The sequence below is a fragment of the Carcharodon carcharias genome, chromosome 9, assembly GCF_017639515.1.
Source record: "Carcharodon carcharias isolate sCarCar2 chromosome 9, sCarCar2.pri, whole genome shotgun sequence".
NCBI lineage: Eukaryota > Metazoa > Chordata > Chondrichthyes > Lamniformes > Lamnidae > Carcharodon > Carcharodon carcharias.
The window spans coordinates 57,835,564-57,860,929 of NC_054475.1; the positions used below are offsets into that span (position 1 = coordinate 57,835,564).

At 43.7% G+C, this 25,366-nt stretch overlaps 1 protein-coding gene across 4 annotated transcripts in view; it reads left to right on the top strand.

Annotated features, from left to right (window-relative positions):
- LOC121282125 (bile acid receptor-like) overlaps nt 1–25,366 on the top strand; it is a 187,439-nt gene that overhangs the window by 94,856 nt on the left and 67,217 nt on the right. For all 4 annotated transcript variants that reach the window (XM_041195611.1, XM_041195613.1, XM_041195614.1 and 1 more), the window contains exon 3: nt 24,693–25,055. In XM_041195611.1, the coding sequence (XP_041051545.1) occupies nt 24,693–25,055 (363 nt within the window). The remainder of the gene's footprint in view (nt 1–24,692; nt 25,056–25,366) is intronic.

A 25,366-nucleotide genomic window follows, 5' to 3' on the forward strand; every position in this document is an offset into this window, starting at 1 on the left:
AGTCGTCAAGTCACATTTCAAACTTCAATCACTGAACATTTAGCACTGCCATGGCTGCTGGGAGAACAATGGTGACCTCACTGCTGGGCAAACAAACCTGCCCTTGGCACCCCAGCCTCACCAACACTGGTGGACCTGGGCTAATGGCACCTCTCCAAAGCTAGGGCCTCCTGCTTGAAGCAGCTAAGAATTGCCAACTGTGCCGGCCCTCCGCCAGTCCTCACCCGTTCGGCGGCATTATGTGCATTCTTCTCCTGAAAAGGAGAGAAGAGCATTGATTAGCGCTACTTATACCTGGACTCTCTTTGCAGACAGCCCACCCCAACCAGAGCGAGACATTGCAGGGCTCCAGTGCCTCCTCACCCCACTGCTGCCGAACATTCACTCTAAGATGCTAGGCCTGTCCTCCCACCCCCTTGACCAAATGCTGCCTACGTCACATTAGACACCACACGGTCTAACCTTCCATAGCAAGGAGGTGCAACTACATGGAACACAGAGAACAGCAGGTCGATCGGTGCCACGCCACCTTGAAGCTCCCCTCCCAGCATGTCATCACCCTAACTTGGACATGTCCTGGAGTTCCAGCACTGCGCCTAGGTGCAGACCCTCCAGGCTGCCCTGAAAACAGTAATGTGGGTCTCAATGTACCACATGCTGCAGGAGCAGAACCCATCTCTTCACCTCCCTCTCAGGGTGACCTCGGCATGGGCAATATCTGCTGGCCCCCCCCAGTGAAGGACACATGCTGTCAATGATGCAATGCAGTCACCACTCTCAGACTTGGGGTGCGGGGGGAGACCAGTGGGGAAAGGCTACCTGCTGGGTTGTGTGACCAATGCCAACATGGTGCTCACCCTTCCTGGGTGCAACAGGTCATTGAAGTGCATGTGACACCGGATCCAGGTGCCGCACCACGTCACGGGAGCTCACCACCTCCGCAACCTCCTCCCAGGCACGTCGGGTCATGTGGGGGGGCCTCATCCTCCCAGCTTGGGGTACCAGGACCTCCCGCCTTGCAGCCACCCCCACGAGGAGGGCAGCAAGGCAATCATCGGAAAAACAAGGGGCACAGTGCCCCCCTGCCCTGCCCTCCTGCCTGGCCTGCTCACCAGCAGTGTTCTGGGAAGCCCTTCCACAGAACGTGATTCTCAGCCTTGGAAAGGCTGCAGCAGCTTTTTAAAACAGGCCGCCGGGTCACCATTGGACCCAGTGGTCATTGCAGTCCTGCTGCTGCCTGCCCACTCCCACTGTCCTCAGGAGCCACGATTCACACTGGGCGGGCCTTAATTGGCCCGCTTGTGTAAAATGGCGGCATGGACCCAGTCGCGACCAGTGATTGGGCCCGCGCCAGCCCGTGCCCACCCCTGTTCCTGCTCCACCTCCAAGCAGCCAGAAAATTTAACCCTAGAGATTTTTCTTGACATTACTGTACCCTTCACTGGCAGGATGTTGTGCCACACTGGCTCCATTGCAGTGAGGTCCAAGACCTGACAGCAGCAATGCCTCAGACCTCACAATTTAGGTGCACTGCACCCATTGCACAGCACAAATAGATCTGATATTCTTGATGAAAAGAAATAAGATAAGATAAAATATGGTAATAAGATTTAAGTTAATGGTGGGTTAAATGTAATGTGACCACAGTGGATTTGGGTTTCAGACTTTCCATGAAAACTGGCTAATTATTTTCATTACTTTCTATTTGGCATTTTCTAAAACCTAAAAGGAATGCTTGGCATGCATACAGAATTGGCTAATTAACAGGACGCAGAGAGTCAGGATAAATGGATCATTTTCAGGTTGGCGAATTGTAACTAGTGGGGTACAAAGGGACCGGTGCTGGGGCCTTAACTATTTACAATCTAGATTAATGGCTTGGATGAAGCAACCAAGTAGTTGTAGCCAAATTTGCTGGTGGTGCAAAGACAGTGTAGGAAAGCAAGTTTTGAGGAGGACACGAAGAGCTAAGTTTTCATTTTAGAGGCTGATGGCTCGAGTCGGGGGTTTCCTGGCTCAGTGCATCTGACCTTGGGAAAAAGTGCCCTGAGTAGAGCGATTTGCATTTGCGGGGTGAGGGTGCAGGGTATTGTCGGGCCTACTACCCCCAGAAGTAGATCGGAGCAGGCCAGAGAGGCTGCTGAGTGCTGAGGTGGACAGGTTAAAAGGCCGGCCTTGGTTCTCTGGGATTTTATCCCAGTTGTGCCAACCCATGCTCCTGACTCATCCCTATGGCCACTTTTTGCCCCATGCCAACTTAGTGCCAATTCATGACCATCCACCAACCACCCTTTGCCCTTACATCCCCCCAAGCCCACTCACCCAGTATCCACAATGGGCAGACCTCAGGAGCCATGCTGAGATGAAGTAAAGTTCTATGTATCTATTACAGGCTTCACTGTATTAAAAAAAACTTATTCATGAAAACCCATTCAATAATTTAAATCCCCTCAAGTACTTAATCTGATATAAAAACAAACAGTTATATTCATAACCCCACAACATAGACAGTTCACCCTTTAATAACATCCTGCAGTTGTCAATCAAACTGTGAAGTTATGACCCCTTCCTGCCCCCACTGTGATAATTGACAGGTTGTCAAAGCAATCAAACTGCAATAATGCTATAAGGAAAGTGATTAGGGTTTTATCAACAAATACCTACTGAAGCTGCTAGAACACATATTCTTCACTCTCATAGGTACAGGCAGGCAGTCATTTGCAAAATTTAAAGAGCAGGGGATTTAAATAAATTAACACTTTACAGTTCTATATGCCTTAGCTGCCCTTTATGAGCACTGACATCTGCATTATAAAGTCATGGATCCACATTGAGTCCATTCCTGGAGCAAAAAATGGATGTGCTTGTCCTATGCACTGATTTTAAATGGACCAGTTGATTCACAATTTGCACCAAAGCACTTTATACCCCATTCCCTTTCCCCAGTTGGCAAAAATGGGATCTGCTGGAAATAGAGGTGATGTGATGTTCTTAATGTGAGCCAATCCTCCATTTTTAAAAGTCCCCAGAGTTTCTACAACTCAGTGAAAATCTTGCCCAAAGATTCTGCAAAGAGATACTTATAGGCTGAGTGACTGGGCAAAAATTTGGGAGATCAAGAACAATGAGGGTATGAGGTTGCGCACTTTGGTGGGAAGAGTAGAAAAGCAGAATATTATTTAAATGGATAGACACTGCAGAATGCTACAGTACAGAGGGATCTGACTGCCCTTGTACATGAATCACAAATGTTAGCATGGAAGTAACAAGTAATTAGAAAGACAAATAAAATGTTACCTTTATTACAAGAGAGCTAGAGCATAAAAGTATGGATATCTTGTTATAACTGCACAGGACACTGGTGAGATCACACCTAGAGAACTGTGTACGGTTCTGGTCTCCTTACATAAGGAGGGAGATACTCGCATTGGATACAGTTCAGAGAAGATTCACTAGGTTGATTCCTGGAGTGAAGGGGCTGTCTTATGAGGAAAGGTTGAGTAGTTTGGGCCGATACACATTGGGGTTTAGAAGAATGAAAGGTGATTTTATTGAAACATTCAAGATTCTGGGGGGGGGGGCCTAACAGGATATGTGCTGAAAAAAAGAGCTTGTGGGGGCTTCTAGATCTGGGGGACCATGTTTTCAAAATCCGGGGTCTCCTATTCAAGACAGAGATGAGGAGGAATTTCTTCTCTCAGAGGGTCATCAATCTTTAACATTTCCTGGCCCAGATACCATTGGGGGCTATGGGCAGAATTTTCTCCCCATCAGGGGGGATGTTCAGGAGCGGGCGCTTGGAGGTGTGCCGCCAATCGGCGCCCACAATTGGGGGCGAGCCTTCATTTTACATGGGCGGGCCAATTAAGACCCGCTCAGCGTGACGTCCACCAGGAAGCGCTATGCATTCCCTGTGCGGGCGGGGGATTCCCTGATCCGAGAGTGCGCTCTTTCGTGCATGCGCGTGAAAGAGCGCACTTATCTCCCTGAGGCTAAGTGCAGCCTCAGGGAGCTCGGTGCCAAATTCAAAAATGTTAAAAACAGAAAAATAAAATTTCCCTGACATGTCCCCTCATGTGACACTTTCAGTTGCACTTGTACTAAATTTTTGAAAACATACATGAAACCTCATCCCGCCCATGGATGAGGTTTCATGCTTTCTCTGAAGCCTGCCAGGGCTCCCACCTGCCCGCCAGCCTTCAGGATGGGCAGGTCATTTAACTAGCTCAATTACTTTGAGGCCATTGACAGGTCGGCGGGCACACAGCTGATTTGGCTGAGACCCCACCGACCTGAAAAATGAAATGGTGCGGGCTGACGTTGGGAGCTCCACCTGACATCATCCCACGTCATTTTACGCATTGGCGAGCGGGCCCTGCCCCCCGCTCACCGACCAGGAAATCCTGACCTATGTATATTCAAGGCTGAGTTAGACAGAGTTTTGATCAACATGAGAGTCAAGGGTTATGGGAGACAGGCTGGAAGTGGAGTTATGGCCACAATCAGATCAGTTATGATCACATTGATTGGCAGAGCAGGTTTGACGAGCCAAATGGCCTACTCCTCTCCTATTTCTTAGGCTTTTATGTTCTTATGGAATAGTTACTGATCATTCACTGCATTTTTTATTCTATTGGATCTAGCCACAAGCCCATTAAGCTTAGAAGGGGAGGCCAGTCTCACAAAATCTTGCAACATCAACCTCTCTACTATTGCACCATGGGTGAGCGTTGCCTTAATTTTGCTGCCATCACAAAATTGGTGCAATACAGAATTGTTGATACCTAATAACATTAATAATAAATTAACTACAGTACAAATTTACTTACGGAGTGTAAGACTTATTTACTAAGATTTTTGTTGAATTCAATAGTTATTTGTTTTATACAAAGCATTTTCACATTTCAACCAGTAAGCTCTGATTCCATATTCATCAGTTTCCAATTGTACCACAGTCTTGCAGTTTGTGAAAAGTCAGTAATTGTTGCCAGCAACTTGCAAAAGTGGGCAGAATGTGCAGTAGAAAAGAAACTCATATTTAAGACAACCTGGCATCCTAATGGAAACCATTGCATTTACCAACTCCCTCAATTGATGTAAGCAAAAACCTTCAATAGCAATTTAAATGCAATTAAGAATTCACATGATTGATAGGAACCTTGTTTGTAACTAATGCAGGCCAGAAATATCTGCAATTGTGTAATTTTGCAATTATCCCATTACAGCTATTTAAAACAGGACATATATGCCATCTATGCAACTCTTGTACCAATATGAGATACCAGACAAAAGACTCTAGATCACCTATCACTAAAGTATGTTGCCATGTATTTGATCATCTATTTTATTGCTATATCAGGCATATAAACATATTGGGGCCAATATTTCTGTTTATCTTTCTTTGGCTGTGTACAGCAGCAGATTACGAGTATAATGTACTTGTCCAGGCTCAATGGTGCAATATTGGTGCCCTGCAGGGTCTTGTGCCAGCAAAAACGGGAGGGAAGCACATTGTAACTGTGAGTCTGTGGAACCAGCAACTGCTATCCTTGCTCGACAACAGCAGTCAGAAGGCCCAAGGCCTGAAGATCTGCTGAGCTACCAGAGGCTTTTATTTCTAGACCTATTTATCTTTCTGTCAGGCTCCTCTTAGACTCTCTGTTCTAGAGTGAGATTTTGGTACAAAACATCTCCAGCTTCTTGTGACGAGTTTGCATCTGTACACCCCAACTAGGTTGATGCAGGAGAAAGTGTTGGGAGGCAAGGAATTCTCTCTTCCATACATGTGCACGGTGTGCATGATGGACCTGTGCCTATTGTAGGTATGGGTCCAATTGTCGCCTTCTGGGGAAGACTCAGGTATCTGTGGGCAATGTAGAAGTGTTTTAACTAGGCCTCCATTTCTTTCTTAAATAAACACAGAAAATGCTGGAAATACTCAGCAAGTCTGGCAGCAACTATGGAGAGAAAAACAAAGTTAATGTTTCTGGTCTGTGACCTTGTCAGATCTTCAATTTCTTTCTCCCTGATCTTAGTAGCAAGTAAGGCCATTGCCCAGGGCAAAAGTGAGGAAAATTGATTTCATTTACTTAATAGCATGTTTCTACATGTATTATCAGTTTTTCCCCGGAGAATATTGTATAGTGTGTGTGTGGTCAAGAAAAATATTTTTCATATTTATCAAAGAGCTAATTCTTATTAGCATTTAGTTGATGAATCTCTATTCATTTCACTGCTAACATTGAAATACAACATAAGAAGTCTGGAAATATTGCAACATTGGAACCATTCCACTAAAAAATAAAAAGCTACAAAAGACAGTACTTTTTCACAGTTAGGTTATACTGAATAACACTATTTGCAATCCATTATACTTAAATTGAGTGTTGATGCGCTGAGGGAGAACTGTTTCAGATTAATAGTAAAGAGAGTTGTTCTTACGCAGAGTAAATTGTAGGTGATACTTCCTGTCCTTTGCTGTGTTATTTGGAGTCCTATAGTTACTACTCTTATTAGTATCAGAAATCACCCCAGCAAATACAATATGACTCCATTAAACTCAACTTGGAGGTGCAAGGCAAAATCCTAGTCTTCTCAAAGGCAACTAGGGATGGGCAATAAAATGCTGGTTCACAGGGATCTTGGCCAAGCAACTGACACCCGCAGCCAGCCAGTCCCTCAACTCCATCCAAGTCCTCACCTCCAGCCAAGAGGACACATCCTCCATTGAAGAGATGGAAATAAGCAGCCTGGAAGACCCATCACAGTGCTTACCCACACCCTCCACCAACCCAAGGGCACGCACCTCGGTGGGACCTAGATCTAGGGCAGGTTGGGTTCACAACCTGGGGGTCACCACATAGGCATGTGTCTGCAGCAGGAGGAGGCAGGTTCAGCCGAGCTCCCTGGCACTCAGAGGACTGCGGGGAAGAGACATCTGTGAGGTCTGAGTCAGATGATGAGTCTCTCGATTTGGCCTTCCAACTCATTGGAGAGTCAGCAGAAGGCGGGGGATCGTCATGCAGAGCTGTTGGAAACCCACAACAGAGTGGCACGTGAGTCGGAGGAGTGCATCTGCCTGCTCTCTGATGAAGTGGTGCCCACATGTGCGCGTATGGAGGTCACCATGGGAAGGATGGCAGACACCATGGAGACCCTGGTCCAGCAGAATGTGGAGATGTGCACAGACCTGCACTCCATCGAGGTTGTCATGGGTGAGTTCCTGCATTGGCATAGTGAGAGGGAAATGGGGCACCTCTATGTCCCTCCGGGTGCTCCTTCCCCTCAAGGAGTCAGGCTGGGGCCCTCGGGCACCCAAATGGAAGAGGAGAGGTAGCTGGACACTCCTGGCTCATCCACTGTGGAATCTCAGATGCCCTCTCCCTCTGAATCCCATTTGCCTGTGACCCCCCCCTCAACCTCATTCTTAGTCACCGCAGAGTGAGCAGCTGGCCCACAGGAGGGCAGCCAAAGCCAACTGGGGCCCTCAAGGCTTCAACTCTCCAGAGGATCCATGTTGAAGTCATCAGTGGCAACAGGGCCAACAATTGCATAGGCTGTCTCCACCCCTGCTGTGGATGTCAGGGCAGCATATAGAAGAAGTGGTAGGCCTAGAAAAGTTAAGAATTTCTAATCACAAGTGGTTGCACAGGTGAACACTTTTGTCATTTTATAACCTGAAAATATATTCGCTTTCATTGAATAATGTGTAATGGTGTCTTTCAACTACATTTATAGGCTTCACGAGCCCTTCCCCCTGCATCCCCCACATTGTAGTTCAGCAGGAAGGTGCTGACTCATGAGAGATTCTGGAGGGAGAAATGTGCGTGTGGCAGGGTGTTTCAGAGTCTTATGCAAGCACTCTCCCATGCACGTGGACCCTTCCTCCATCACACTAATCTCAATGTCCTCAGCATTTTCAATGTTGCCTGCTGGGGTTCTCTTTCTGTTGTCCATCTGAGCTGACCTGTATCTCCACCCACGCACTGATCAAATTCCCACACAGCACCTGTTTCCACCCAACACAAGACTCCTTTCACTTTCGATTTTAGAAGCATGGTCATTGTTAAGTATGTGTTCAGCGTCCCTATTCTTTCCCCTCTCCCAGTCATCATTCCCCCATCACAATTGACCCCCCCCCCATATCACCTTCCACCTCCCCATCATCACCTACCAACCAGAACCCTTTTCTTCCTGGGATGTTCAGGTGAACGTGTATGTTCCCTATCTTCCAGAGTATCCCACCCCCATCCACAATGACCTCTCTGACCTCCTCCTTACCACCCCCCGGGGTCCATGTCTGCCTCCGAGTCCCCACCAACCACCCTCACTGTCCCTTCTATTGCTACCATCGCACCCTCACCCTCCCACCTTACTGGCTCACTCTGCCCTCTCTCATACTCACCATTCCCTCCTATCACGCCCACCCTTATTTCAATCCACAGACCCCTACCTTGATCGTCCACCTGGAAATCCCCCTTTACTCCTTCATCCACCCTTAGTCCTTCCTCCCCGCAACTCGCTCCTCCGTCTGGATTCTTTTCCCCCCTGAACTCCTTCTTCCCCCTGGACTCCTTCCCCCCTCCGAAATACTTCCTCCCCTCTAAGTTTTGCTCACCTCTGAACTCCTTCCCCCCTCCAAGCTCCTTCACTTATACATTCCTACTCCCTTGCACCTATCTCCTCAGTTGCTGCATTCTCTACTGTTACAGCCTTCTGCCCCATTCTCCCTCCCCCTTCCTAACCTCACCCTCCCTAACACCATTGTTTCCCCCCTCTCCCAAACTCAATCCCCCACCCTCCACTATACCTTTCTCTCCCAGTCAAACCTAGACCTTCCCCTCCACCCCCTCGATGATTATCCATTGTTGAACATGGCCAAGACACTGATGTCCCTACACAGACCCTCAACGGTGACTTCCCATACTCTGTGGGCTGCTTTGCGGCAGAGCCATATCCATGAGAATCCACCCGATGTGTGATGCATGTGTTCCTCCAGAGTCTCGTTACTGTTGGGCTCCAGCATCTTCTGCTCCTCGGCTGTCCACAGTCTGAGTAATGTCCTCATGATAAGTGTTGACTTCTGTATGTCACACTTGTCAAGTAGTGTTCTGAGCCGACGTGTTTTCCCATCGACGTGGGTGATAAATGGGAGGATGATTCTGGAGAGCAGGGCTGATATTTAGATGCAGATGTATTAAAATGATTTTCCTGACATGTGGCGGCGGGAAATGCAGCCTGCCACTGACAGGTGGAGTGGACGATCAAAGAAAGATTTCGCAATGGCACGAAACTGGTTTTTGGCCTTCCCGCCCGATTGTCTGCTCATGCCCGCCATGACGCCCATCGCCAATGGAAATACAAAATTCTGGCCGTAGAGTTCAAGAGCAAGGAGGTTTGTTGAACTTATATACGACATTAGATCGACACCAGGTAGAGTATTGCGTGCCATAATTTAGGAAGGACGTGAAGGCATTGGAGAGAGCGCGGAAGAGGTTAACAGGAACAATTCCAGGGATGAGAAATTTCAGCTATGAAGATAGATTGGGGAATTGGGACTCTTTTCCTTGGAGAAAAGAAAGCTGAGAGGAAATTCCATAGAAATATTCAAAATCATGATGGTCTTGGACAGAGTAGATAGGAAGAAATTGTTCCCTCTCATGAAAGCATTGAGAATGGAGAAGGCAGATTTAAAATAATTGACAAAAGAAGCAAAAGTGATATGAGAAAAAACTTTTTCACACAGCGAGTGGTTAGGTTGTGGAATGCATTCCCTGAGAGTGTGGTGGAGGGAGGTTCAATCGAGAAATTCAAAAGGGAATTAAATGATTATTTAAAAAGAAAAATTGTTACAGGGAGAAGGCAAGGAGAATGACACTAAGTGAATTGCTAATTCGGAGAGCAGGCGCAGACATGATGGCCGAATGGCCTCCCTCTGCAATTCTGTGATTTGTGAACTCCCTTTATTCTGATTTAATTTGAAGTGTTTAATCATGTTTCAATTCCTTGAAATTATTTCAGTGTGTCCAAGTACTGTTGGTATATTACTGGTATTTTGGCAGGCTGAACAATGATTAAATTTGCTTTTAAGAGCAGGGCAAGATGCTGATTGTGTTAATAAACAACTTTAAACTCTGAATCATAATCATAACCACTGACTAACTTAGGCTTTTTAAAAATGTATTTCTTCATGGGATGTGGGCATTGCTGGCTAGGCCAGCATTTATTGTCCATCCCTAACTGAGGGCATTTTAAGAGTCAACATGTAGGCCACACTTCTATCCCTTAAGGGCATTGGTGAACCAGGTGGGTTTTTACAACAATGGTTTCATGGTCATCAGCAGACTTTTAATTCCAGATTTGTATTGAATCCAAATTTCACCATCTGCTATGGTGAGACCCTGGGTCTCTGGAATACCAGTCCAGTGACAACACCACTATGCCACCACCTCCCCCGATTGTGTTCATATGGTAACAATACCAATCCCGAAGACTAATATACAATTATTGGCTTTAAAGACAATCAGCTGAGTGGGTTCTTCAGATCATAACCGAACAGCTGTTATTATGAAGGGATTATGACATTTAAGATAAATGGGGCAAGGCCCTCCATTAAAGCAGGAAAAGGAAAGTCATCCAAAATTGATGAGTATTCATCTGTAATTATCAGTAATTTTTCAGCCTTATTGTTTTTTGATCGAGTTAAAATAGTTTATTTTCTTACATGAGAAATAAAATCTTTTGTACACTACAATCTTTAAAAAAGCAGTTTGCAGGAATGAAAGTCTGAAATATAGGAGGAAATCTGCCATCTTTACATAGTCTGGCCTTTTCATGATTCCAGTCCCAAACCAATGCAGTTAACTCTTAACTGCCCTCTGAAATGGCCTAGCAAGCCTTTCAGTTGAATCACCACCTTCTCAGGGTAACTCAGGATGGGCAATAAATCCAGGCTTTGCCACAGACACCCACATTCTGAGAATAAGTTATACCAAATAGTACATGTAGTAAAATCCTAAACATGGGAATCACAGTTCTTTTTTTAATTAATTAAAATTCATCCCCACTCTTGTTTTATTTCCAAACCCTAAGAAACCAGTTCAGTCACAAAACTACCAGAATAAAATTAGTTAATGCATTCACACCAAAGAACATCCCTCTTATCCAAAAAAAAGGCAGCAACTAGCCTTGAGGTATTTAAGCCTTTGCATAAGAAACTTGAACATGCTCCAGAAAGTTTCTTTCAGGAAAATTAAAAATGTTTTAACGGCTGCATTTTGGCAGCTTACTAGTTATATATAACTTCTCCAGAGCAGGTGGAAAACTATAAATAAACAAACTTGTAATTATAATTTTCAGGTACCATCAGTTCATCTAAAAACATTTCTGACTCAAATTTATGTTTAACTAATGGTAAAAGAAAGTAATATTTGATTGATTGCTTCTAACAGATTTCAATCCCACCGTCCAAAAAACCTGATTAACTGGTACTGGCAATCTAAACCTCCAGCGAAAATAGCTGAATTTTCTGGCAAAATGTTGATGGCTGGCATGTAAACAATAGCGAATAAAATGTTGCATCATGGATGTGTGGAGAATAAGGGAGGCCGAGCCCAGACTTGATGGTGAATGGTCTCTTTCTGCACTGTATGATTCCATGATCCAGTGAACCAGGAAGTCCAGTGGCAGCCAACATGATGCACTTTCCAACCTTTCTTTCCTCTAAATGCGGAAGTCTCTTTGCATTGTATTTCCCTCAGCAGACCAGACATGAATGAAAACTCTGCAAATGAGGAATTGTGGGCCTGAAACTGCCAAGCACCATGCAACATAACACTGCAATGGTGCATCCAAGCACTGTGGCATTACAGGAAAAACATTCCTTATAGCTATTTTTATAAATTTTTAGTTTTACTGTCATTTTTCTGGCTAATACTTTCTGTGCATGTACATAAGGTATGGAAACAAAATAAGACATCAAGTCACAAAAGGATTTTTGGTGAAGCTTGGGCATTCTGGGTGTGGTTTGGGTATTGTGGGCTGGGCTTGAGGATTGAGGGCAGATGACTAAAAGCTTAGTCAAAGAGGTAGGTTTTAAGGAGCATCTTAAAGGACAAAAGCAGGGTAGAGAGGCAGAGAGGTTTAGGAAAGAAATTCCAGAGCCTTGGGCCTTTGCAGCTGAAGGCACAGCTGCCAATGGTAGAGTGAATTAAAAACAAAAACAGAAACAGAAATACCTGGAAAAACTCAGCAGGTCTGGCAGCATCGGTTCTGTTGAAAGGACATGAGGACTCGACTGAACTCTTCTCCGCCGATGCTGCCAGACCTGCTGAGTTTTTCCAGGTATTTCTGTTTCTGTTTTTGCTTTGGATTTCCAGCATCCGCAGTTTTTTGTTTTTATCATTGTAAAGTGAATTAAATCAGGGATAGAGAGGGTGAGGCCTTGGAGGGAAAAGAAAACAAGAATAAAAATTTTAAAATCGAGACACTGCTTAAGTGGGAACCAGTGTACCTCAATGAGCATAGGAGATGTGGGTGAACAGGATTTGGTGTGATTTAGGGCATGAGTAGCAGTTTTGAATGACCTCAAGTTTACAAAGAATTGAACGTGGAAGGCGAACCAGGAGTGTGTTAGAATAGCCAAGCCTGAAGGAAAAAAATTCATGGATGAGGTTTTCAGCAGAAAAGGAGCTAAAGCAGGTGCCGAGTCAGCAATGTTAAAGATATGAAAATACCTGGTGCTGAATTTTGTGTTTGTCAGACGGGTGGGCCCGGCCCAATCTTCAGCAGGCAGGGAGCTAATCCCTGGCCGGAGAAGCGGGCTCTGCTGCCATTTTAAGTGGGTGGGCCAATTAAGGCCCGCCCACGCCGGGAAGCGCTATGCGCTTCCTGTGTGGGCGGGGGGCGGGGGGGGGGGGCATTCCCCAAATGCGAGAGTGAGCTATTTTGCGCATAGACACGAAGAAGTGCACATCTCCCTGAGGCTAAGTGCTGCCTCAGGGAGATCGCTGAAAGTTATACAAAGATTAAGAATAAAAAAATTTAAAAATCCTTAACATGTCCCCCTCATGTGACAATGCCACACGAGATGGGACATGTTAATAAATTTCACTAAAACTTTACTAAATTCTTTAAACCCTACATGAAACCTTATCCCGCCAGTGGATGAGGTTTCATGTTTTTTCAAAAGCCTGCTGGAGCTCCTGGCCTCCCCGCCAACCTTGGACTCCCCCCAATGTCATCCCGTGTCATTTTGCACGTCAGCAAGTGGACCCCACCCTCCACTCACCGACAGCAAAATTCAGCCCCTGGTCTTACTGATGATGCAGATATGTGGTTGGAAGCTCACCTCGGGATCAAATATGACACCAAGGATTCAAATAGTCCGCTTCAGCCTGAAACAGTTGGCAGGGAGAGGGACGGAGTCAGTGGTTCGGGTGTGGAATTTGAATGGGACCAGAAACAATAGCCTCAGTCTTCCCAATGTTTAATTGGAGGAAATTTCTGATCATCTAGCACTGAATGGTGGACAATCAATCTGACGACTTAGAGACAGTGGAGGAATCAAGAGAGGGCTGGTGGTGAGGTAGAGCTGGGTGTCATCAGCATACATGTGAAAACTAACATTGTGCCTTTGGATTAATTTGACGAAGGCAACACGTAGATGAGAAATAAGAGGCAGATCCCTGTCACAGACTGGAGGTAATTGTGCAGATTTCATTGTAAATGATACACAGTGTGCACCAGTGGTGGAGGGAATAAATGTTTAAAGTTTTGGATGGAGTGCCAATCAACCAAGCTACTTTGTCTTGAATGGTGTTAAGCTTCCTGAGTGTTGTTACATGAACATACGAATTATGAGCAAGAATAAGCCATACAGCCCCTCAAGCCTGCTCTGCCATTCAATAAGATCATGGCTGATCTGTTTGTAGCTTCAACTCCACATTCCCGCCTACCACCAACCCCCTTTGACTCCCTAGTTAGTCAAGAATCTTGCTACCTTTGCCTTAAAAATATTCAATGACCCTGCCTCCACTGCTCTCTGGGGAAGAGAACCCCAAAGATTCACAACCCACTGAGAGAAAAAAATTCTCCTCATCTCTGTCTTAAATGGGAAATACCTTATTTTTAAATTGTGTCCCTAGTTCTAGTCACTCCCACAAGGGGAAACATCATTTTAGCATCCACCATATCAAGTCACCTCAGGAACTTATATGTTTCAATAAGATCATCTCTCATTCTTCTAAACTCCAATTGATACAGGATGTGGATATATTGTTGGAGATGCACTCATCCAAGCAAGTGCAGAGTATTCTATCGCACCATGATTTGTGTCTTATGGATGGTGGACAGACATTTGGGAGTCAGTAGATGAGTTACTCACCGAAGAATCTCAGCCTCCAACCTGCTCTTGTAGGCAAAGTATTTATATCTAGTCACGTTTCTGATCCAGTTAAGTTTCTGATCAATGGTAACCGCGAGGATGTTGATAGTGGGGGATTTAGCGATGGTAATGCCATTGAATATTCGAGGGGAAATGGTTAGATTCATTCTTGTTGGAGATGGTCATTGCCTGGCACTTGTTTGACGTAAATGTTACTTGCCACTTTATCTGCCCAAACCAGAATGTTGTCCTGTCTCTCAACAGGCATTCCTTCAATGTTGTCTTGAATAATGATAACACATTGGATTACCTCAAAATAAAAGTTATTTGTGAGCTTGTTATGATGACAGCTGGTGTTAATTGCTGCCCAAATCAAATCCCAGAGGGAAACTTGGCTTACAGGCCATACCCTTTGCTTTTGTATTCTGAAAGTGAGAAGATGTACCAATCTCAACAGTAAGAGATCCAGTAACAGTTTTGGGATTTTAAAAAATAAGAGTAAAAGTTATATTAATAAGAATAAAAGAAAACTTAAGTGCACAGAAGCACAATTAAGGTTAGTCTTACAAACATTTCTCCCAAAAATACTCTCCACTGGGTCAGACCGACAAGTAAACACCTTCCAGGCAACACTCCTTTATAGATATTCAACCATAAGAAATTCAGTGTTATTACCCAAGGTAAACTGTTGTAGCTTCAATAAAGGCATACCACATGACATGTAACTCGCTTCCACTCTGCTGTGGAAAGCCAACCTTCAGAATAAAACTGCCTTTTGTAGACACTTTTCTGGCTTGATGGCTCGTTCAAACAGCATCTCCTCCCAGCCCAGAGCTAACAGCTCCCAAATCAACAGCTCAAACAGCTCCAGCTGCTCATCTCCAGCTATAGCCACTCTAAGTTCCTCACAGTAACTCTGAAATACCTTTATTCCCCTTTCACCTAAGGTTCCATTGTTCTCACACCTCTTTGAAACTCAAATCCTTCCAAAATTAAAATCTTTTGTGACTTTGTCTTTTCTTTGCTTTTGGGCCAATAAAATGTAATAGCCCCCTTCTATTTACCTCAGGAACTCCTGCCTGATGCAAACATGTTTCTTCCTCCCTCTAACTCCCCTTTGATAGTCAAACTCTCAACTCATCTAAAGATGCAAATGTTAGATCTAACCTATTTCCTTGTACCCCAACCTAACTCCTCTATCCTTTTCATGTTTTAAACCCCCAGACAATCTGTTTCCTATTAATCTCTGCCCAGCTTAATTAAATGATACACATACACAGACACACACAACCTTTTCCACTGAATAACGCAATATTCCTCCAAGACATTTTAAACATCCATTTCTCACAAGCTGACATTATTGTGTGACTGGAGTGACAGATAGGCCAGACTGGGTAGACAGCAGGTTTTCTTCCATAATTCAACCCCCATTTCTGCAAATCATTTTTAATGAGGGTGCAATAAATTTTATTTCTCATGCAAGAAATTGAGCCATTTTAACAATCAAAAATGAATAAAGATGAGGAATTATTGATAATTGCAGATGAATACTTAACACTTTCAAATAACTTTCCTCTATTGTTATAATAGTGGACATTGCTTCATTTATTTTAAACAGGGTAGTCTCACACAACATCTTTATTTTGAGGTGGTCCACTATACTATCATCTTGTATTGATGGTTATACTTGAATTGAGCAGTAATAGATTATAAATCTTTTTCTGTTCTTATAAGGGGCACACATGTCAGATGATGCACATAGGGGACCATGAGTTCCATCAATCGGCCCTGTATTGTGGAAAGCCCTTTCATCTGGAAAACTGACTGCTTTTACCTGTTGCTCCTGTGCCTCCCTACAGAAGTTATTATACTTAATAACCTTGGAGAACAGAGCAGCAATCATTTTCTTGATGTATCGATCCTGGCAAATTTACAGATGCTGGCATTTTTGTCAAAGGCCTCTGATACCTGATGAGATATAGAAGCTCAAGGTCATGGTAACCTTGATAACGATGGGCAGAACTATGACAGCCCAACAATGTGGCAAGAGATTGTCCTCAATCTCTCATGTAACCTTTCTGCTGAACTTGAAGCAGCGAAGGAACTGCTCCTTCAAATGGAGTCAATAGATCTAAGAAGACCCTCTGGAATTGAATATATTCTTCCCATGTGTCCTCTACCCTTGATGATGCCTGGCTGCTCTGGCATCCAAAATGGGGCCCTGCTGCCCTCCTCCTCTTCCGCCAAGGAAATTACAAAGCAAATTCCCATGATGCTGTTCGAGATGCAGACTTTCAAAAACTCTGAACAATGGTCAGAAAATGCAAAAAATGCTTCCAACATCAAAACTCTGAATGAATATAAGCAAGTTTAATTGGTGGCAAGTAGCATCTGACCTGTGATCAGTAGGAAAGCAGGAAATAGGGGTGAATGATGATGTTTTGTTTTGTATCGGTATTAAATTTGATAAAAAAACCCAAGGCAATGCAATTGAAGCAGTGATCTGACAAAAGGGGTGTTGCATTCCTGTAAATGGACTTTCTGGAGTATAAGATCAAGAAAAATTAGCCTGGTGACCTTATTTGTTTTTAAACTGTTGTCTAACATAACTGTACACTCCACAGCTGGATCAGCAAACATTTCATCAATTATATCAGTTAGCTGCTTGACAAGAATTTGTTCATAACTGCAGGTGTGTCACCAATTGGCTGATATTTATTCTAATAGTTGATTTTTCTTGTAGGAATTACATATTTCAATTCTGTGCATTTTTACTTGCAAAAAAGCAGACCTTTCATAATTTTCATGAATAATTAGCAACAACTGGGAAATTTCACTCACATATCATGTGATAATTTTTTATCTCTTCATGGTATATGAGTGTGCTGCTAAGGCCAGCATTTATTATTAATAATTATTGTTGAGAAGATGGTAGTGAACAATTTCCTTGAACTGCTGTGATCCATGTGGTTTAGGTACATCAACGGTGCTGGTAGGGAGGGAGTTCCAGGATTTTGACCAACGATGAAGGAATGGCAATATAATCCCAAGTCAGGATGGTGTGTGGCTTGGAGGAGAATTTCCAGGTGGAGGTTTTCCTATGTACTTCTATGTACCTGTTGCCCTTGTCCTGCTAGGTGACAGAGGTCATGGTTTGGAATGTGATGTCGAAGGAAACTAGGTGAGTTGCTACAGTGCACCTTGCAGATGGTACACAGTGTTGCCACCAGGTGCTGGTGGGAGTTAATGAATGTTTAAGGTGATGGACGGAGTGCTGATTAACCAAGCTGATTTATCCTGGATTGTGTCAAGCTTCTTGGGTGTTGTTGGAGTTGCATTCATCCAGACAAGTGGAGAGTATTCTGTCACACTTCCAATTTGTTCCTTGTAGATAGTGGAAAACCTGTAAGGAGCCAAGAGTTGTGTTTTTCGCCACAGAATTCCAGGCTTCTGACTTGCTCTTGTAGCCGCAGTATTTATGTGGTTGGTCCAGTTAAGTTTCTGGTCAGTGGTAACCTTCAGAGTGTTGATGATGGAGATTCAGGTGTGGTAATGCTGCTCAATGTTAAAGGAACATGGTTAGATTCTCTCTTGTTAGAGATGGCCACTGCCTGGCACTTGGGTAACGGGAATGTTGCTTGCCAATTATCAGTCCAAGCCTGAATATTGTCCAGGTCTTGGTGCATGTGGATATGGGCTACTTCAGTATCTGATGAGTTACAAATGGTACTGAATGCTGTACAATCATGAGTAAACATCCCCACTTCTGATCTTATGCTGGAGGGAAGGTCATTGATGAAGTAGTTGAAGATAGTTGGGCCTAGGACACTCCCATGAGGAACACCTGTGGCAATATCCTGGGGCTGAGATGATTGGCCTCCAACAATTACAACCATCTTCCTTGTGCTAGGCATGATTCCAGCCAGAAGATAGTTTTTCCCCTGATTTCTATTGACTCCACTATTGCTAGGAACATAGGAGAAGGAGTGGGCCATTCAGCCCATCGAGCCTGCTCCACAATTCAATTAGACCATGGCAAATCACCTACCTTGATACCACTTTCCTGCATTATCTCCGTATTCCTTGACGTCCTTATTCTCCAGAAATTTATCAATTTATGTCCTGAACATGCTCAATGTTTGAGCTTCCACAGTCCTCTGGGGTAGAGAATTCCAAAGATTCACCACCCTCTGAATGAGGAAATTCCTTCTCATCTCAGTCTTAAATGGCCTACCCCTTATTCTGAAACTGTGTCCCTTGGTTTTAAACTCACCAGCCAAGGGAATCATTCTTTCTATATCCACGCCCTGTAAGAATTTTGTAAATTTCAGTGAGATCACCTCTCATTCTTCAAAACTCTAGAAAATACAGGCCCAGTTCCCCCAAACTTTCCTCATAAGACAATCCTGCCATCCCAGGGATTAGTCTGATGAACCTCCGTTGCACACCCTCTAGGGAAAGTATATCTTTCCTCAGATAAGGAGGCCAAACCTGTACACAATACTCCAAACACAGTCTCACCAAGGATCTATACAATTGCAGCAAGATATCTTTACTTCTGTACTCAAATCCCCTTGCGATGAAGGCCAACATACTTGCTTTCCTTATTGATTGTTGCTTGCTTTTAATGACTCATGAACAAGGACACCAGGCCCCTTTGGACACCAAGGCCTGAATTTTTCAGGTGGCGGGCAGGCTCGGCGGGAGAGGGCAGGGGCAGGCACGGAGCCGATTGCCACCATTTTACGCAGGCAAGCCAATTAAGACCCACCCAGCATAAGACATGAGCTGTAGTGTTCAGCGCTACCTGTGCAGGCAGGGGGAGGAGGTAGAGTCAGGGCCAGCGCTCTTTCACACATGAGCACGAAAGAGCGCTTCAATCTCCCTGAAGCACAGAGCTGCCTCAGGGAGATTGAATCACCTCTTAGATTATTAAATAAATGGTTCAAAAATTTAATTAAACATGTCCGCTCATGTGACTGTATCACACAAGATGGGACATGTTTTTATATGTAGGAAATTTAAAAAATTTATTTAATAAAAGCTTTAGGAAACCTCATCCTGGCGCGCGCCCGCCAAATGGAATATCGCGGGACTGCTTGATGATGTTGAGATGCACGCCTGATGTCATCACGCATCATTTTACATGTCAATGTGTCGGGCCCATCCCCACACACCGACTGAAAAATCCTGCCCCAACACTTCCCAACCTCTCATCACTTAAGAAATATTCTGTCTTTCTTTTTTTTCTACCAAAGTGGTTAACTTCACATTTATATTCCATCTGCCATGTACTTGTCCATTCACTTGGGGCCCACTCACCGACACGTAAAATGATGCGGGATGATGTTGGGCAGAACTCCTGATGTCACCACGCCCCATTTAAATTTTCAGGAAGGCGGGGGTGCAGCAAAATCAGCTGCGCACCAGCCGACCTTTCTTAAATAGTGGGGTTACGTTTGCTACTTTCCAGTCCACAGGAATCTTTCCAGAATCTATAGAAATTTGAAAGATAACCACCAATGCATCCACTATATTTATAGCCACCTCCTTCAGCACTCTGACATGTAGCTCATCTGGTTCAGGGAATTTATTAACCTTCAATACAGTTAACTTTTCAAGTACTATCTCTTTACGAATATTAATTTCTTTCAGTGACTCAGTTTCACAAGTCTCTTGGTTGCCTCATATTTCTGGGAGACCTTCTGTATCTTCATTCGTGAAGACAGACACAAAAGGCAGAATTTTGCCCTTGGCGGGCGAGCTCAGCTGGGGACGAGCAGGGACAGTCAGGAAACTGCCTGCTGCCTGCAATCAGGGCCAGACTGCGATATCACGCTGGTGGGCCAATTAAGGCCCGCCCAGTGTGAAACGCAAGTGGCAGTGCTCAGCGCTGTCTGTGCGGAGGGTGGAGGAGGGCGAGCAGGCCAAGCACAAACTTCGCACATGTGCATAAGTGAGCACTTGAAAATCTCCCTGAGGCACAGAGCTACCTTTGGAAGATGAAGCATTTTAAGGAAGAAAATAAAGAAAATAAAAACGTTACAAAACATGTTCCCTCATGTGACTTTGTCACACGAGAAGGGACATGTCATTAATTACATTTCAAAACTTTTATTTTTATTTGCTTTTGGAAACCGCATCCCACACACTTGGCCTTTTCACCTGCCTGCCAACCGTAAGGTTGGATAAGCAGCAAAAAATTTAAGTTAATTGATTATTTAATGGCCTTAACAGACCTTTTAATTGTCTGTGGGCGCGCTGCTGACTCCGGTGCACACCCGCCGAATGAACTATCACGCAACTGTGCATTGACAGCACGCTTGGCCGACTTCAACGCGCGTCATTTCACGTTGAGCAGGTCGGGCGTGCGCCTACCCGCCGAGCGAAAAACTCTGCCCGAAGTAATTGTTGAATTCCTCTGCTATTTCCTTCACTATAACTTCTCCTGTTTCCACCTGTAATGGGCCCACATTTGTCCTACCTAATCCTTTCCTTTTCACATACCTAAAGAAGCTTTTACAGTCCACCCTTATGTTTCTCGCTATCTTGCATTCACTTTTCCATTTCCCTTTCTTTATCAGTTTCTTGGTCCTCCTTTGCTGGGTTCTAAATTGCTCTCAATCCTCAGCCTTATAACTTTTTCTGGCATACTTATTAGCCACTTCCTTTGATCTAATGCAATCTTTAACTTATTTTGTTAGCCACAGTTGATTCACCTTTTCCGTTGGATATTTGTGCCTTAGAGGAAAATATATCTTTTGTAGACCATGTAGGACCTCTTTAAATACTAGCCATTGCCTGTCTACTGTCAAATCTTTTAGTGTATTTTCCCAAACCACCATAGCCAACTTACTCCTCATATCTTCACAGTTTTCCTTGTTCAGATTTAAGACTCCAGTTTCAGGATGAACTTTGTCACATTCAAACTTAAGGTGAAATTCTATCATATTATGGTCATAATTACCTAAAGGCTCATTTACAGCAAGTTGATTAATTGGCCCTTTTCCATTCTGTAATACTAAATCTAAAATAACCCGATTGGTAGTTTGTTCTTCAATGTACTGCTCCAGAAACCCATCTCATACACACTCCAGGAATTCCTCCTCCAGAGCATTGTGCTGATTTGGTTAACCCTGTCTATGTGTAACTTGAAGTCGCCCATTATTACAGTATTACCCATGTTACATGCATCTCAAAATTCTTGATTTATATCGTACCCAACACTACAGTTTGGTAGCCTATAAACAACTCTCACCAATGTTTGCTATCCCTTCCTGTTTCTACCTAAACTGATTCTACCTCTTAATCCTTCAATCTAAGACCCTCTCTTACTGCACTGCACTGATCTCATCCCTTCTTAAGGGCACTACCCCATCTCATTTTTTTTTTTGCTTATCCTTCCTAAATGATGAATATCCTTGGATAATTAGTTCCCAATCTTGGTCACCCTGTTGCCATATCTCTGTATTGGCGATTAAAGTCATATCATTTATCTCAATTTGTGTCTTCAAAACATCATCCTTGTTGTGAATGCTGTGTGCATTCAGATAGAGTGCCTTTAATTCTGCCTTTTTAACATCAACAGGTGCATTCTTCAACCAGCCGGTGCTTGCAAAACTCAAAACATAGGGCAGAACTTTCTGCCTACCAGGCAGGCGGGCCCAACCCAATCTCCGGCGGGTGGGGAGCCGATCCCTGCCGGAGAAGCGGGCCTCGCCGCCATTTTACATGGGCAGGCCTCCCAGTGTGACGTCCGCCAGGAAGTGCTATACGCTTCCTGTGCGGGCGGGGAACGGGGGGTTCCCCAAAAGCGAGAGTGCGCTCTTTTGCGCATGCGCACGAAAGAGTGCATATCTCCCCAAGGCTAAGTGCTGCCTCAGGGAGATAGCTGACAGTTTTAAAAACTTTAAAAAATAGAAAAAAAATCCTTAACATGTCCCCCTCATGTGACAATGTCACATGAGATGGGACATGGTCATAAATTACATTAAAACTTTTAAAATCCCTACATGAAACCTCATCCCGGTGGATGAGGTTTCATGTTTTTTCAGAAGGCCGCTGGGGCTCCTGGCCTGCCTGCCAATATTAAGGTTGGATGGGCAGGTCCTTTAATTGTTTCAATGATCCTGTCAATGGCCCCAATTGGTCATTTCACATGCCAGCGAGGGGGCCCTGCCCCCTGCTCGCCATGGCAAAATTCAGCTCATAGTGTCCAACATTAAATGTGATTCTGCATTTTGACAGCACTTGCTTAACATTCCTGATTGTGCTAAGAATTACACTGATAACCAATTTAAGATTGTAGTCATTTGGTAGTATAGAACTTGAGTATTGCTGAAAAAAAGAGACTTTTTTTGTCAAAGCTTTTTGTCTTGCACTTACCAGGAAATTCGCAAGAAAATACCAATGTCAGGGGAAACAACAAATTTATACTGTATGAGAAGAGAGTGCTGATTGGTTGGCAAGTGGACTCTGATTGGTAAAGGTGTTGCCATGGAGAATGCACCTGTTGATTGTGACTGACAGTTAACTGCCAAGCATTGTTTGAGATTTAATCCAAGCAGCTTGAATCTGATTGGTCAAGCCATTGCCCTGGGGAATAAGATTGTCAGTTTAGCTTGCAGTGTGGTGTATTTACATGTACTGGAGGCTAAATATATTAATACACAGAGCCCTATTCATTGCAGACAGAAAGAACATGTACACACAATGCGCCTGTTTCAGCTAAACAAAGGAAGTGACAGCCATTTGCTTGTTCATTCCCTGAGCAATGTAATGACCAATCAGAGTCAAGCTTCCTTGTTTAAATTTCAAACAATGCTTGGCAGTTAACTACACGTGCACATGAAGGAGCGCACTCATCTCCCTGACGCAAAATGCTGCCTCAGGAAGATCGGCTGTACCGTAAAAAATACTAAAAATAGAAAAATAAATTCCCTGACATGTCTCCTCATGTGACACATCCATAACTTCTAAAAACACTTTAAGTAAATTTTTTAAAACCTACATGAAACCTCATCTCGCCTAAGGATGAGGTTTCATGCTTTTTCTAATACCCGCCAGGTTGGACAGGCAAGCCCATTAATTACTTAAATGATGCTGTCAATGACCTCAATTGGCTATTGACGTCAGCGGGCGCACAGCTGAATTTGCTGAGCCCCTGCTTACTTGAAAATTTAAATGGGGGGTGGTGACATCAGGAGTTTTGCCCGACATCACTGCATGTCATTTTATTCATCAGCAAGCAGGCCACACCCCCTGCTCACCAATGGGAAAATCCTGGCCTATGTGTGTATGGCCCGGGACTGATTTTGTCTCTGTGTGAATGGCCCACGATAAGATGTGTTCTCCACTCCCGTCATACAGTACAAATTTGTCGCTTCCCCTGACATTAGTATTTTCTTGCAAATTGTCCTGACGAGCGCAGGGCAGAAAGCTTTTTTTTTGGCAATACTGAATTTAAAATTATTAGTCAGGCTTGCAGTGTGGTTAACTCACATGCTTGAAGTTACATATATTCATATACAGGCCCCTGTCCTTCATCGACAGAAGGAACATGTCCTTGATTGCATATTTCTCAACTAAACAAAAGCTTGGGGAACAGCCATTCCCAGGTTCATTCCCCGTGGCAATGCCTTGACCAATCAGAATTGACCAGCCTGGTTTAAATTTAAACAAAGCTCAGCAGTTAACTGTTCCCTGGTGCATTCTCTATGGCAGCACCTCTACCATTCAGAGTCCACTTGCCAAACAATCAGCACCCTCTTCTCTTGCAGTATAATTTTTTTACTCCTTTTACTGTTGGTATTCTTGCATATCTATCTTGATGAGTGCAAGACAAAAAGCTTCAACAGCGTGTCTCTTTTTTCAGCAATACTCAAGTTATTTATTAATTAAATTTAAATTCCCCTAGCTGCCTTGGTGGGGTTTGAATTCATGCTTCCAAAGCACAGGTTCAGGCCTCTGGATTACTAGTCCAGTAACACTGCCGCCATACTTCTATGGGGGATAGAAATGCCATATTGTATTGTAGAGGATACTCCTTCTATAGCAAAACATTATTTTGCAGAAATAACACTAAACATGCTTCATTATAATGGCAGCCTGCTGATTTTAATATTTACTAAGTCACCTGTTGTCTCTAAAGGTAAACAATAGCAAAACTTTACGTTACTGCAACATTTCAAGTGAATTAAAGCTTAATTTCATTAAATTAAGAATATTTGAATAATTTTATTGAGAACGTTGAAAGATTTATGTTAAGATTTATTACTAAACAATAATTTCTACTTTGCTTTAAATCCAGAGGTTCTGACAGATCAGATCAGCTACCCACTTCAAGATCCAGATCTGCCGATGACTCCATACAACCAGTATCCCAGCATGCAATTCTCCACAATGGCGACACCCCAGCCACAAACACACTATTCTAGCCACAATTATTATCCACAGTATTCACCAGAAGGACATTATTCACCTAACTCATATGAGCTAACCAAACCACAATACCTGGGCCCCAGTGATGCTGATGCAGGAATGCCTGTGATGAAAAGACCTAGACTCAACCATTCATCTTTGCGAATAAAGGGTGAGGAGGAGCTGTGTGTGGTGTGTGGCGACAAAGCCTCAGGGTATCACTATAATGCACTAACCTGTGAAGGATGCAAAGGTAGGAATGCATTTTTTATATCACAATGCTTTATTTTCATAATTTTTCACTCATCATTAATGAGGTACATGTTTATATTTATCACAGTGAGTGTGTCTAATTGTGCATAAAAATTAGACAGAAAAGTCTAAAAGCAATACAATTTGAAGATCTTCAGATATAAAAATATACAAAATCATACATAATAAAAATTATATTTTAAAATTTATTTACACTGTATCAAATACTTATTAATGCTTTATAACTGTAATAACTATTAAAGGAAACAGCCCCAAAACACAGTTAAATTTGATAACCTTATAAAATGGACC